Below are 15,379 nucleotides of genomic sequence, written 5' to 3' on the forward strand. Positions count from 1 at the left end.
TGAAATTAAGACAATGGTTTCAGATGCTAATACAGATACTAAAAAGAATCTAGTTAGCTAATATTTTTAAACAATTAATAAAGGAAACTTGATTTCCTTAGAAAGAAGACAATAACTAGTTAGGAAATGCATCTCCGAGCATGTTTTGTATTAATAGTGTTGCTGTTGTTAACTGTTTAAAAAAACCCCACCAAACACACAACTTCCTACCCCATCCCCCCAAAAACAGTGGTTTTAGTGTCATATAAACTCTATTAAACTCAGACAGACTATTTTATGGTCAGAATATAGAGGGTGCTAATCTTTTTTGGACAAGGTAAGAAATGAAAATCCCAAATGGCAGATTCTCAAGCTGTGGTTTATCTCAAAGTGCAAAATATATTTTAGTCTTAGCTGCTTTTGGTTTCTTTCAGCTAAAAGTTCATGGAGAATATAACTATTCTCAAACCCAAATACTGCACTCAACTTCATCGGGAACACTGACCTGGTCCTTGACTGTTCCACAGTCTCAGATAAACTGCCGTCTAGGAGAGCTGCTTGTACAGTTAACTACATTAATTAGAATTAGTCTGGAAAGCATAAACTTCAGGGGTGTAATTTCTTAGCTCTGGGGAGCTTTTGATATGAGAATTTCAAAAGATGATCAAATCCTATGTATCTGGCTCCCAGTGACTGGCAAGTATAAGATGAAATATTATTCAAAATTAGCCATTCTGCTTCTAGCAAAGAGTTCAGCAAAGACAATCATCTGTGTTGAGATATTAAAACTCTTTATTAGAGTATTCAAAACATGGAGGAGGCTGAGATGTTGTGCTGTCTTGGTTAATATGGTAGAGAGAGATGTTCTATTCTCACTTTTTTACCGACTTTCTGTATGACCTTGGGCAAGTCATTGAACCTGTATCCCAGCCGGAGCCCTCACCCCCTCCCGCACCCCAACCCCGTTTCATGAGCATTCATGCCCCCCCATACAATTTCCATACCCAGATGTGTCCCTTGAGCCAAAAGTTTTCCCACCCCTGCTCTATCCTTCCTCCCTCTATACAGTGAAGGTAACTCTAGTTACCCTTTTTGGCACAGTACTTTGACATCATGGGATAAAAGGGGCTGTATAAGGATTACTAGAGTCTGAATGTGGACACTGATTTCCAAAAGCCACATCTGGATTGAGTTGTTGGGTCTTTTTTGAGATGGGATGTCTGTGCATCTGCTCTCAAGGGGGACAGCTCTAACCTCATCACCCAAAACCAGAATCCCTATGCCCTTTGTAAAAGGATGGGGTAAAGTATGATTTCATTTGCTCATTTTGTATCAGAAATCCTCCATGTTGTGCTGCACCAGAGGTGGGAGTGAGGGGCATGCCAGAGGAAAGAGCGAGAAGTACTGCAGGGGAAATGGATCAGTTAATCTATTTCTTCCTTCCTGAGCGTCAAGCTGCAGTTGCACGCAATTCAACAAATGCTCTGTTTTAATGTAATATTTGTATTACCTTAATGCCTAGGAACCTCAATCATGGCCCCATTGTGCTGGGTACTGTATGAACAGCTAACAAAAGACAGTTCCTCCTGCAAAGAGCTTGCAACTGACACATCAGACAGGACAAAATAGTGAACAATACAGATCAACAGGGTGGTGTGGGTTGGGAGCATGGCGTTACAATGAGCTTGGGCTACCTCCAGCCATGCTAAAGTAAAAATAGAACTGGAAACTGTTCCTTAGAGAGGCTCTCTGTAAGTGAATCAAAAATGGATCATAAATTGGTGCTGAAATGGCAGCTGTGGCTTTGCGGAATAAGTAAAGGAGCCTGAATAGTTTAGGGAACATTACAAAAGAATGTTTAAAAACAACAACAGAGTTCTTTCCAATAGGAAAATGTTTCCAGCTTTGTCTCTATTGTTTTCTTCCTATGAACTGCTTTTCGGGGGGAACGATACAGTGCATAAGCTCCCTTCCTCCTCTGCATTGTTTGTTTACAATTAAAAAAAGAAGCAGTGTAAGACGGCTGCCCCGTGTTCTGTCAGCACTAAGCCAAGCCCTGGTGTGCACTAGTAGAGGCAGGAGTGGGACTGAACCTGCTGCCCGCTGAGGATACCCCCTCTGGTGGTTTGTAGCTGTTTTACATGTGAGTTTATCAGCTTCTAGTGTTCCCAAACAAACATTCTTCATCTTATCAACGGACAAGTTGGACAGCTGCCTGCTGTCTCATCTGCCTCACATGTAACGGTGCCACACATGCTCCCTAGCAACTCACAGCAAGGCATTTACATTTCTGTTGTTTAACAAAATTACGTAGTCCCAAAGTAAACTGATAGGCTGAAAACTCTAAGGAGGGAAACAAAACCAGCCCAGCCTTCATATCAGGGTAACGAAGGGAATAAAGGCTGCAGTGGTAGTGAACATTCACATGAGTTCCCCTGTAAGTCAAGTTGTATATTTCACTGCATAGCCTAAGGCAGACAGAAAGGTAGAGTGTGAAGGTTTTAGAAATCGAACCCTCTACTTCTTCTGTAGGGGTGGAATCAGCATTTCTTCCCCCTTCTATTGCTTTTCACCCTAAATCCAGAGATTTTCCTCTATAGGGGCACATCTGGCTCAGAGAGATCAATCAATACAATCAAATGTGGTAGGACTGGCTCAGAAGTGTACAGCTTCAAAATACTCCACAAACACGTTACATCCCTATGAGGTAGATAAGGTGGAGACCATTATCTTATTCTTTGATTCTCGTCTATCAGCTCAGCAGAGACAATGGGTGTGAATGAAATCTTTCCACCACTTTCTGTCTTGTGCCAGCATTACTGCTTCATCTGGGGACAGTTATAGAGAAGCCAAATAACTTAGGCAAGGCCATCGAGTGAGCCAAGGGCAGAAACAGGATTAGAATTCATGGATTCGTAGCTCCAGTCCTGTGCTCAGTCCACGATATTGTGCTGCTTCTCATGACACTAACCTAATTTCAGCAAGATGTAATTCCATGTGGAGGAACAGAGTTTGGGGCTCTCTTTGGGTTTGTCTACATGGTGCTTTAAGATTAAGATGCTTTAGTCTGCCCCAAAGAGATGTAAATATTAGTCTGCACTAGTGTGATGCACTCAAACTGTCCCATGTAGACAATTCTGGCATCTACTAAAAGTTCCCTTGTGTGTGATAATGTAGTCCTGTTTCAACCACTAACTATGTTAGTGTGCATTAGTGAACTTTCAGGTTTCAGAGTAGCAGCCGTGTTAGTCTGTATTCGCAAAAAGAAAAGGAGTACCCGTGGCACCTTAGAGACTAACAAATTTATTAGAGCATAAGCTTTCGTGAGCTACAGCTCACTTCATCGGATGCATGAAGTGAGCTGTAGCTCACGAAAGCTTATGCTCTAATAAATTTGTTAGTCTCTAAGGTGCCAAGTGAACTTTCAGTGTGCATCAGTAGGGTCCACATGGACCAGTTAGTGCATGACATGCTAGCATGGACTAAAATTTACACCCCTCTGATGTGGACTAAAGCACAGTGCAGACAAGCCGTCTGACTTCTTGCTCCCACGAAGGTTTGAGGAAGACTTTCTCATTTGTAAAAGGGAGAGACTGCATATAAAATGTTGCTGCATCAGGTATGAGAACTGTGGAAGCATAAGGCTCTGGCTGCAGCTTTGCACACATACACCTAGGGACAATATGCCATACTGGAGCAGATTGAAATCTGTGGAAGGGCGTATGTGTGAACAGAATTGCTTTTTATATTGAAATAGTGGGGAGGAAGACTTTCCCCATCTCTGGCCTCTATGCCTGTCTTATTATTGGATGCATTACTAGCCACTTATGTGTATTTTTAAATGTAAGGATTTATTTGACAAGTGCAAAAAGTATTTTAATTTGGTTAATCGACATGTTTAGCTTAAAGAAAGCAAGAATTATTGTTTTAAAGTGTGATAAACATGGAAGCCACACAGCATATGCTAGTGTTATTATCCCCAAACTTATCTTTATAGCCAACTTTATAAAATTGCAATTCTCAATTTTGACACAGCCTTAACTAGTGACAAATGGAGGTGGATAAGTATTAAACTGAATGATCTGTATTTCATATTCCACACTTTTTTTTTTTTTTTGCTTGTAAGAAATCTTATGTGAGGCTCACAAGAAACACAGGGGCAGATCCTCAGCTGGTATAAATTGTCACAGTCCATGCACTTCAGTGGAGCAGTTTACACCAACTGACAATGTGCCCCAGATCTGTCAAACCTATTCAAAGGTTTTGTTTTCTGTCCCCCAATTTTAGGTGAGACATGTGCCATACCAAACGATGACACTCTCGAAGGAAAAGCGGATGAGAAAACCAATGGGTACCACCCAAAAAAAGCTGGTAACTTATTATAAACATGATGCATTGTTAAAGTCTACTGTTTACTTGCGGAGGTTGGGGGTGATGCAAATTTATTTTCTCTTTGCTATTAGAATGCGTCATTAAATCAATAGGAAGTCCCACTGAGATGGGTAAGATACAGCAAACATTTGGAACATGGATGAGGGAACCTGCAAATAGAAGTGATGAACGAATTTGGCTTACGATGCATTTTTCAGGTACCATGGGTATAATTGTGGATAGATTGCTCCTATATTGCTTTTTTCCTTTTTTCAGCCAAATCAGTATTTTTAGAAATATAGTGTGTAAAAACCTGTAATGAGTGAAAGTGAGCTTTAGTGGGCAGGTCTCTTGCCCCATAGGTTGAAAAGCCAGGAGCAGTACTGCACAGTGGCGGTTATTTTTAAACCCAAGTAGTATAATTTTTTCTTCTTATAAATTAGATCTGGAACAGTCCTCGTTGTGTGCCTACTAATTTTTTATTATAATCTTTTAAAAGGCCTTTGTGCCTTAAATGTGCCACAGCATCAATGACTTTCTCCTATGACTTCCCTACCTTGGCTCACAGGGTCATGTGACCCTGCCTTAGCCATCAGAAGAGTTCTGGAAGAATAGCAACAAACTTGAATCAATGTGAGTGGAGGGAGGCCTCAATTTTCCCAGGTCTCGATCACATTTATTTGAAAACTTCATCTGCTTTCATAATATATCTGGACACACCTATTGTAGCCTCAGAAAAGGTATTCGCTAGCACTGCTTGGAAAATGTGGAAGGGAGTTTCTTTGGAAAATTTTGACTTTTCAGTGGAAAGAGGAAAAATTTTGGCTGAAAACCAAACATTTTTCAGCTGAACTGCTTTTGGACTTTGACCAAAAAAATAATTTCAAAAAATTGTGAAAAGCAGACATGTTTTGCAAAAATATTCCTTCATTTGAAAAATCCAATTTTCTGTCAAAATAGTTTCAAGGGAAAGTTTTCAACCAACCCTAATTTTAATGTGTCTTATTTTTGTTCATTTTTACATGAATCCTACCATTTCCCTGTGACTTCAGTTTCCTAAATTGTAGCTCACAAGTTTAAGGGTTTAAAAAAATTGGGGGAAAAAAAAGAGAGAGAACAGGCTGGATTCTGGGTGACCTGGGTCCCAGTCCACTGCTGGAGAATCCAGATGCTTCCACAATACAAACATTGAATAATAAACACAATAATTTGGTCTTAGATGGAGCTTTGTCTCTGGGTTTTTGTGGTCCAGCACTCTGAGAAATGTTAAAACTGTGGCTATGACTGGCAGGAACTTGATTCTGATAGAATTGTATCTGGATGAGAGTAGAGATGTCAGATAGTTCAGTAAACCAACTGGCTGGTTTTCTTTCATGTTTTCCCTCCTCTAAGGAAACTTCATAAAAGAATATGAGAATGCAAATGCATTGCTGAATGACAGCTACAGGATCATTAGCCTCCCGGGGATCTTTTATGGATGTGGCCATGTGATATATAACAACTGTCTATACTATCAAAAAGGAGGAACCAGTATCATTGTGAAGTAAGTCAAAGATTAGCCTGATGGCAGCTTTTCGTTCCCCTGGTTGGAAGGCACAAGAAATAATGAGAACAGGGAACGTGAATGGAGATTAAAAGGGCAAAGATGAACTTCAGTGGGAAACCCCCCAACATTTTTGGTAATACACTCTGTTCTCTGTGTCTACATATTCTGTAGTATCTTTGGGTTTCTTTTGGGATTATGGGTGGAAAGAGAGGGTGGATAGGAAGGGTAGGTGAATGGATAGTGGTATCTAACTCAATGGCTAACTAGTTCTCCATTAGCTGCTACTAGAAATGGCCACCAAATTCAGAGGTGGAGCCCACAATGTGTGACAGGAGAATCAGTTGTCAACAGGCTCTTATAACTTGTATTGTTCTGACAAATTTAGGCCCTGATCCTGCAGTTGGACCCCTGCCCTGGGTAGAATCCCATTGAAGTTAATGAGGCTCTAACTGGGGAGTGGAGGTCTAATGGTGGGATTAGGGCACAGAAAAAGCATGTGAGAAAGAAAGCAAGGAAATGAATCAGTCTTTACAAACATTAACTATTTTGAGCTAGCTAGATCTTCATCCAGGGGCAAGCCCAGCTGCTTCAGCGGTGCAAAAAGGTCTCAAAGCAGTGTAAATTAGAGCACTCATATGGAAGCCCTACCTAATGCTAGGGACTGGTTAAGCCCCATGACTGGGGGAGGTGGACAGGTGGCTTAGAGCCTCCCCTTCCCACTCAGCTGGCCCCGAGAAAGTTCAGCCCACTGTCTTGATCGTCTGTTGTTTTAGATACCCCCCGGATCATGTTAATCACGTCACGTAATTATGAAATGTAGGACACAGTGCAACTTGCCTTTGGCACAGGAGCTTCTTGGCATGCCAGGCCTTCTTGTTGAGTTGGCACGTATGCATGGCAGTGCAGTAGCTCAGTCACATGCTAGTGCTGTTAGTAGTGGTCTCTAACTTGTGCTGAGCATGGACTGCCATGTACCAGTACTCAGGTGGTAGGTGATTACAAGGCAACATGGTGAGCCCGCAGGCTCCCTTGTAGAGTGTCGACTTCACAATGTGATTGCACATAATTAGAAAGTTGCTATGGCTTTCCCACCCCACCTCTGCTAGGTCTGAACCTGCCACCACATCTGTGTCTTGTTAGTTTTTACTGAGGAATCGGGCAGACAGTGCTAATCAAAAACAAAATTCAGCCTTGTGGGAAGAGCCAAGCAAATGGACTTCAAGGACAAGTTAAAGATTCCAACTGCTTTCAACTTTCTGGCTGAGTCTCTGAGATCTGAGCCAAAAATACCATTGTATTTTGAAGTTTCTCCCCAGGCAGGTGTGTATCTCTGGCACCTAATCAAAGGGATGCAGTGAGAAAAGATTGTGAGCTGGTTGCTGCGATCACACATTGTTTGTTCTGCCAGAGACGCTTCCAGTTCCTTGCACCTTAAATGTTCTCAGACTTTGTTACCTGAACCACCTCGACTTATCTTGACAATGTAATATGATAGGGTACCTATTGCTAAGAGATGGCCTTTCTATTGTCAACCGCACTTTTCAGTTATTAGTACCTCAGGCAGAAATTCTACTTCCATGCAGAATAGATTGGCAAAGTCTTCAGTGGACTTCATAGAGTCTCTAGCTCTTCTCCCTTTTGGGTTATAGAAAGTTCTACTTGTGGGGGGTTATAGTTGTTTTATGTGAAGGACTCAGTGTAGGGGGCGCCGGCTGGGGGAAGTTGCGGATGTTGCTTTGTTGGAAAAACTTTATCAAAGAACAAGGTTTTGCAGCATTTCCAAAAGTTATCAGACTCTGGATTTGTCTCATCTCCTCTGGCAGCCTTTTCCAGGGGCAGATCTCCTCTAATGAGAATGTTTTGTCCCTTTCTCATGTGCTTCATTCCAGAAAAGATCTTCAGCTTGATCTTCCTTCTCTCACGCTAGTGAAATAGTGCACTATACAATACCCAAAGCAGCTGGTAGTGGTGGTGAGTGAAGGAACTATCTTGGTTATATTTGGTAACTCTAGAGTAGATCACTCCCAACAAGGACCAAGCTTAGGTTATCCTTCATAATGCTGTGTGGGTGGTGGGCAGGTAGGAGGCAGGAAAGGCTCCTGCCCTGCAGAATACATGCATCTTAGATCAGTAGAGGTTGGCTGCTTTCATATGCTTTGTATCTCCTCTAGCCCTGTATGGATACACAACTCCTGCAAGAGCTGCGCTTCCCGGGGCCTATCCCCGTACAGGCCTGTCCCCTTCCATGCTCCCCCAGGGGTAAGGCTGTTTACACAGATGAGAAGAGTAAGGTGATGTTGACTGGCTCAGCATCAGTGAAGCCCTCTCCTGCCATGAAGCTGTTGCTCTGTGGAGCTCTCACATTGGTGGAGCAAGGAGGTGCTGTGGAGGCACTGCAGATCGACATGCTGGGTGGGTGAGGTTCTGTGGCCTGCAATGTGGAGATCAAGCTGGATGATCATGATGGTCGCTTCTGATCTTAAAGTCTATGAGTCTATGTCCTCTGCTTTCAGGAGCAGAGGGGAATCATCTGACCAGTTCTGCTTTTCTTAGGATCAGCATGCAGTAAATAACATTTTCTTATTGGTGTTGCCAACACCCATCCGCCCTAGGAAATATCTTTGTTCCTTCCAGGATTTTGTTGACTATAATGCAAGTTGTAGGCTGAGCTGCCTTTGTTACTAATGGGTAAGACTGCAAGTCTGTCAGGAAGGTCACAGATTCCGTGATTTTCCAGGACCTCCATGACTTATGCGGAGGTCAGCACAGCTGACCCCAGGGCCGCCTGAGCAACTGGGGCGGCCCCCAGGCCAGCCACAGTGGCTGCTGTTCCGATGGCCCCGGGGCCAGCCGCATTGGCCGCTGTTGGGCAGCCCCAGGCAGCTGGCCCCGAGGGCCGTCGGAGCAGCAGTGGTCCCGGTACTGCCCCAGAGCAGCAGTCCTGGAACAGCAGTGGTGGTCCAGGTTGCCCCCCCCCCGCTCCCTCAAGCAGCAGCGGCACCCAGGGCACCTCCACCCCGGAGCAGCACTAGTGCCCCAGAACCCCCCAGAGCACCTAAGATTTAGTCAGGGGTATTTTTAGTACAAGTCATGGACAGGACATAGGCCATGAATTTTTGTTTATTGCCAGTGACCTGTCCACAACTTTTGCTAAAAATACCCAGGAGTAAATCTTAGCCTTACTGATGGGCCTACTTCTTTTCTTTAGAGCTCATGGATCTGCTGCAGGTTCTTCTGTTGAATGTGCTTTCCTCCTGTGTCTTGGGAGACTTGGTGGATGGCTGTCTTAGGTAATAACCAGCCCACCAGACATTCTCCTATTATGTGAATTTATTAATCCAAAGAATAAAGTGCGTTCTTTCTATACTCTTCAAAACACTGCATCATTCAGTGGTTATATACAAACTAAAAATATGCCTGAATAGTAACTGATTACTGTCTTGAACTAGCAGAGAAACTTGCATTAAGTAGCTTGCTGAGTGCTGTTGTTCTCAGATTTTCATTCTTATCATCTAGGAGTTTCAAGGAATAAAAACACTTTTATATTTCAGACGAGACATTCAGGCTGCCTTGATGGAGGCCAGTGTGAGGTCAGAATGTTGGCAGGATGTTTTTATTTGAAATTTGAATGGCTTTTAGAAGTATTTGTGATCAATTAACATGTTGTGGAGTTATACGACTAGGTGAACTGGTCCAAACTCAGCCCACTGTGCTTGATGACATTATCTTGCTCAAGTTCCTCCTCAGCACAAAACCAGATGACTGCACAAAATTTCCTCTTCTCTTCGGTTTGCTGTTTCTCCCAGTGTTACTTGCAAGGAGCTTGAAAAATGGAACCATCATTTCATTCCTTCTGCAAACCCATTCCTCCCCATAGTTGACTGACCTCCTCTTAGTGTTGAGAGAAGATTTCATAGGCTAAATATAGTGAAACCCACCATGATTATTTTTTTTTTGAATTTATGGATATTTTCTTTGCGCCTACTATCCTAGTAGATGGTCCAAAAGTGTGGAACTTGCTCCCAGAGTACCTTAGAATGACTGCCAATCTCACACAGCCCTCAGCCAAGCTTCCCCTCAATGATCACACTCTCACTACTACTACCAATTTTCTCCGCACTGTGAGAAGGAGAAAGTAGGGCTAGATCCACAAAGAGAACTAAGGCTCAGCATAGCAATGCCCTAGCTCAGGGGCGGCCAACCTGAGCCTGAGAAGGAGCCAGAATTTACCAATGTACATTGCCATAGAGCCACAGTAATATGTCAGCAGCCCCCCACCAGCTCCCTCCACCCACTCCCAGCACCTCCCACTCCTGGCAGTCCCACCAATCAGTGCCTCCCCCTCTCTCCCCACACCTCCTGATCAGCTGTTTTGTGGCATGCAGGAGGCTCTGGGGGGCAGGGAAGGAGCAAGGGCATGGCAGTCTCAGGGGACGGGGTGGGAAGGGGAGGAGTGGGAGCAGAGCCAGGGGTTGAGCAGTGAACACCCCCCAGCACATTGGAAAGCTGGCACCTGTAGCTCAAGCCCCAGAGTCGGTGCCTATACAGGGAGCTGCATATTATCTTCTGAAGAGCTGCATGTGGCTCCGGAGCCACAGGTTGGCCACCCCTGTCCTAGCTTTAGGCACCTTGCCACCTAGTGGAATCCTTGGCCCTGAGTTAGGCGCCCAGGCTCCCTGTACAATGCATGCGGAGAGGCCTAAGAATCAGGTTTACAGAAGCCAGCACGATGAGAGAGGAGCTGCCTAAGTAGCCAGTAGGAAATGCCAAGGAGAGGGGTGGGGGTTGACCCCTGCCCTCAGAGGGAGTTAGGTGCCTATCTCTGGGCCGGAGTGAGTCACCTCCCTCCACTTGGGATTCAGTCATGAACCGAGCTCAGGTCAGTCTTTTCTCACAAAAGAAGGAGATGGTGGTTCTGCCTCTCTAACACTTCAGTGGTCTCCCAGATGTCCCACTAAGCAGCGGACTACAGGGTATTCAGTGTGTATGTGAGGGTGGGGGGGAGTTCCTCATTGAAGCTGTTCCATTTTGAATGAAATACTTAAATCTTCATTGGGCCAACAGAGGAATGAGTGACTTTATAACCTAGGGCATTCACCTGGGAGGTAGGAGACCTGGAGATCATTGCTCTGAATCTGGCAGAGTGGGCATTTGAAACCAGGTCTCCTGCAACCTGGGTGAGTGTGTGAACCATCGGGCTGTTGGGCACAAGGGTGGGGAGGGGCACCTCCTCATGCAATCTGGTAGGCATTCTTTTAGTCAGCTTCTGGAAACACCTACTGAATTATCACAGGTGAGCTAGGTAGGGAACATCTAGTTTGTGAATCCCACTGAGATTTAGGCATTGAGGTGATTGGCAGCACCAGAACTTCAGTGGCTTTGTGCATGACCACCAGTGGAAATGTAGGTGCTTAGGGATTTTAGATGCCTATAGGGCTAGGTGGCACCTGGGTTTTGAGGATCTAAATTTTGATCTCAGATATCAAAATCCCTTTTTTGAATATAGCCCTGAGAGCCTGGATATTTGTAAGCTGCTTAGTTATTATGGTGATGGTTTAAAGCCTAGATAGCTAGAGACTCATTCATTGGGTATTTGGAGCCAGATTTTAATGGTCTTTAGAAGCCTATTGGGCTTTTCAGAGGCACCTTAGGCTTCTCAAAATCTGGCGCTAGGTCTAGTTGACTCACTTTGACCATCATATTCACCTCCCCCAGAAAAGGTGAGATACCAAACCAGAACTGGGGGTGGCAGCTTACAGGGCACAAATCTAAAGGAAGAGATGGGAGTGTTGGGTGCCGGTTTGTTACGATGCTCTCTCCAGACATCTATCCAGGGAAGACAGATGAAGGATTATTGACTGTTTTGATAGGATTATCATGGTATTTATTTAAACTCAGAGAAGATGCTTTTTCCCTAGCAAGCACAAGCAGTGTGACATGAGCACACATGATTATTTGTCAGGAAATCCTAAACACTTTGAACAAAGGTTTTGTCCTGTTTTTAAAAAATTATAAAGTAAAGGCAGTTCTTCCCGAGAGACATCTTCATTACTAAGAATTTACCCAAATTATGTATGTATGAAAAGCAAATTCTTAAACCAGCATCTTAAATATTTATTTTGTTTCTTTCAGATTTGAGCTTCATACAGCATCATTCAGAACCCTGACAATTGAAAATGCCTTACACAATGGTCGCCACTACCTCTTTTCTAACTCCAAGACGTACTTCAACGTGGCAGTGGATGAAAAGGGTCTTTGGATTATCTATGCCTCAATTATTGATGAAAATATCATTGTAGCACATGTTGACGAAGACACATTTTCAGTCGTTCAACATATCAACACTACATACCCCAAGTCCAAAGCTGGCAATGCATTCATAGCATGTGGAGTGCTATATGTTACTGATACTAAGGATATGAGGGTAACTTTTGCTTTTGATTTGTTGAGAGACAAGCAAATAGATGCAAGCTTTGAGTTAAGATTGGCACAATCTGTTCTTGCTATGCTTTCATATAGTCTAAGAGATAGAGACTTGTATACATGGGAGAATGGCTATTTAATGCAATACCCTGTACATTTTGACAGCTGAATGCTATTTTAAAATGATACATCATGCTGGCCATATTGGGCTAAGTAGGTTATTTAAAGCTATATCTTATACATCTCCTCCCTTTAGTATACACACATATTTTCTATTGAAGGTTAGTGGTTGTTTGTGTGTGCATAAAGGGGAGACCAGACCCCTTTGTGTCATTTAAATATATTTAGGCAGTTCTTGGCTTTATAGAGAAAGAGCTGTGTGTTAGAAACTTATTTTTCTTTTTTCCCTACCATACAGCTCATAATTATATCTACTGTATACTGATTAGTCTACAATACTATGTTCAGCAGGGTCTGTTTTTACTCTTAATTTGCAATTACTGTCTGCAATTATCTTCTAGTCAGTGATTATAGTTTAGTACAAATAAGCTTCTTTGTATCAATTGCATTTAATATTTTGCTTCAACTCTGAATTTTGTTTAGTTGCGATATTTTTTTAAAAATTGATGTACAGTGATTAAAATGATCAGGAACAGTAATTTTTGTAGTAAAGTAAATACCGTAAAGACCAAAGTAATAGTTTATTAAAAACTCATTCCATATTTATAAGTCAAAATAGAAAAAAAAAATAGAAAAAAGCAAGCATCCTGAAATTTGACAAATCTGGCTAACTACTGAATAACCAAAAAGCAAATAGAGAGGTGATGTAAATGATGGCTAGTGAAATGTGAACTTAGGTACTCTGTAGGAGGAGGTGCTACAACAGGAAATGTAGTCAGGGCAGGTGAAGCTCCTTTTATTTAACATTTTTTTGATTGCTTATCTTGATCTTACCTCATCTTTCTCACCATTTTATGGACGTGTAACTTGCCCTACTATGCTTCCAACAAATTTGGCCCAAATTTACACAAAACTCCTAGTGACAAATGAAGACTGTACTGTTGGATTAGCATATTGCAAAAAAAAAAAAAATCAACAACCTAAAACTTTGAATGACAGTGAATGAATATACTGGTCAAACTGCTTGATGATGAAATTGGTTGTCCTGCTTGACTTTAGTCTTGGATTGCGTTCAAATAAATGATAGTTGCAGCTATAGAAAATATAGCAGGAACTTTTGATCTTGATCACTAGGAAAAATGACATTTTACAGGCTGGAAGGGATTAAGTTTGTTTGGCCTTGAAGAATAATGTATTTAGTAGTTTGACTACTAGAAACTAGACTACGTAGCTTTTTGTTTAAATTGCTATGTTTGAAACTCTGCTCCAGTTCCTATTGCTTGAGCCCGATTAGTCACTGGCTTGAGCCCTGCATAGTCATGTAGTCACACTTGTGCAAAGTGGGTGTAATATGTTACCACATTAGAATGGCAGTATTTAACACACACTTTTAAATGGGTATAAATGACAGTGCAAGGCAGAGGCGAATCAGGCCTTTGTGGTTAAGGTTAATAAGCCAGAGTTTCAATTTCCATGTGTTTGGCAGCACTGTGTGAAGGAATTTAATTAACTTCAGATCCATTGGTATCTTTACAAGCTGAAAAACAAATCAACTGTTCCCAGGCCAGCTGCTAGAGCATCTATCATTAAAAAAAAGAAAAGCACATTGAATATGATTATCAGATCTAAACTATGTTAAACTGAGAATTTGGCCTAAAATGCATTACAGGATGGAAACCTCCCCCATCAATGCAGCCACCTGCACAGACAGGTGACCTTCACTAGCAATTTGCCTCTGCCCATCTCAACTCCCACACACTGAAAAGAAGTTAGCACCAACCTTTCAAATTAAACACCAGGCAAAGGACCATTGTTAGATGGGTTATGTTCTCAGTATCACTCATATATTTAGAGTTGTCACAAAATAGTGATGTGCCATCTACAATATATCTTACTCTCTATAGAAAAAGGTAGGGTATTTATTTGCAACTGCTTTCTGTGATGATTTGGGGAAATTTTCTGTGGACAACAAATTAATTCTGTTGAAATTATGAACATCTGTTTGTATCAGCCTGCAGACACCATTTTGAATGTGGGGGTGGGTTGCTTTCTTTCTCTGATGTCCTTTTACAACCATGTTTTCCAAAGCGGGCTTGGAAGTAGCACAGGGCTAACAATGTACAGGTGTTAAATCTTGATAGTTCTCTTGTCAAATAGGAGGATCCTAGACAAAAGGCTGACTTCTGTCAGAAGTTAGTTTATCAGGGGCATCACCTGGTAGAGGTCTATGCTCACCTGTTGAGAGTGATCAGGTAGTCACATGACACAGGAGACTGGTAGTTTATAAAAGGACAGGAGGGCAGTCTTCTGTTTTTTTTGTTGGTTATTTTTCACCACCTCAAGCTGTTGGAAGCTGTTTCAGGAGCTTGAGGAGGCCAGAGCTCACTGACCACAGTTGGACCCCACCAAAGACTTCCAAGGTAAAGGTGAACTAGAGTGAAGGGCAGTGTAGTTGGAGTACTTGTTTTCTCTGTGTACTCCTGTATTTAAGAATTGAATTGTGACTATGTAAACAATTTTTTTTTTTTAAAAAAGGGAGCATAAAAAATAAATACAAGTGGGTAGAGTAATGAGCATTTCTACTCACGAATAACGCCCAATGAATTGCTGGCTATCTCAATTCCATACAAGTACATTCTTCTCCTGTTTCTAATCTATTATATTAGCATAGCTACCACTATGCTTCCTCCTTAACTGCATCAATGACTGATCCCAAATGGAGAGAGGAACAGATCTCTATAGTTTAAAGCACATTTTAATCTTTCTGAATGAAGACTAATATATATCTGTTAAACTTCTGAACTCAAAGTTCCTTTGTCTTTATGGGTTTCAGCTGAAAGTTCTTCACATAACCATAGTAAAAATAATTATCCAGACAAAGCGTGGGGGATCTTGCATATAACATTTCCCCCCTCCAACCCAACAAAGTGTGATCTTAAT

The 15,379-nt window shown here is 42.3% G+C and overlaps 1 protein-coding gene across 4 annotated transcripts in view; it reads left to right on the forward strand.

Annotated features, from left to right (window-relative positions):
• The window catches only part of GLDN (gliomedin), a 71,280-nt gene that overhangs the window by 38,610 nt on the left and 17,291 nt on the right, over positions 1-15,379 (forward strand). For 3 of the 4 annotated variants that reach the window (XM_043493265.1, XM_038418707.2, XM_038418708.2), the window contains 4 exons: positions 4,267-4,350; positions 4,443-4,568; positions 5,743-5,893; positions 12,029-14,965. In XM_043493265.1, the coding sequence (XP_043349200.1) occupies positions 4,267-4,350; positions 4,443-4,568; positions 5,743-5,893; positions 12,029-12,488 (821 nt within the window). In that variant the 3' untranslated portion in view covers positions 12,489-14,965. Of the gene's footprint in view, positions 1-4,266; positions 4,351-4,442; positions 4,569-5,742; positions 5,894-12,028; positions 14,966-15,379 lie in introns of those variants that run through there. The other variant, XR_006274535.1, reaches the window with a different exon arrangement.

The sequence above is a fragment of the Dermochelys coriacea genome, chromosome 10 (genome assembly GCF_009764565.3).
Source record: "Dermochelys coriacea isolate rDerCor1 chromosome 10, rDerCor1.pri.v4, whole genome shotgun sequence".
NCBI lineage: Eukaryota > Metazoa > Chordata > Testudines > Dermochelyidae > Dermochelys > Dermochelys coriacea.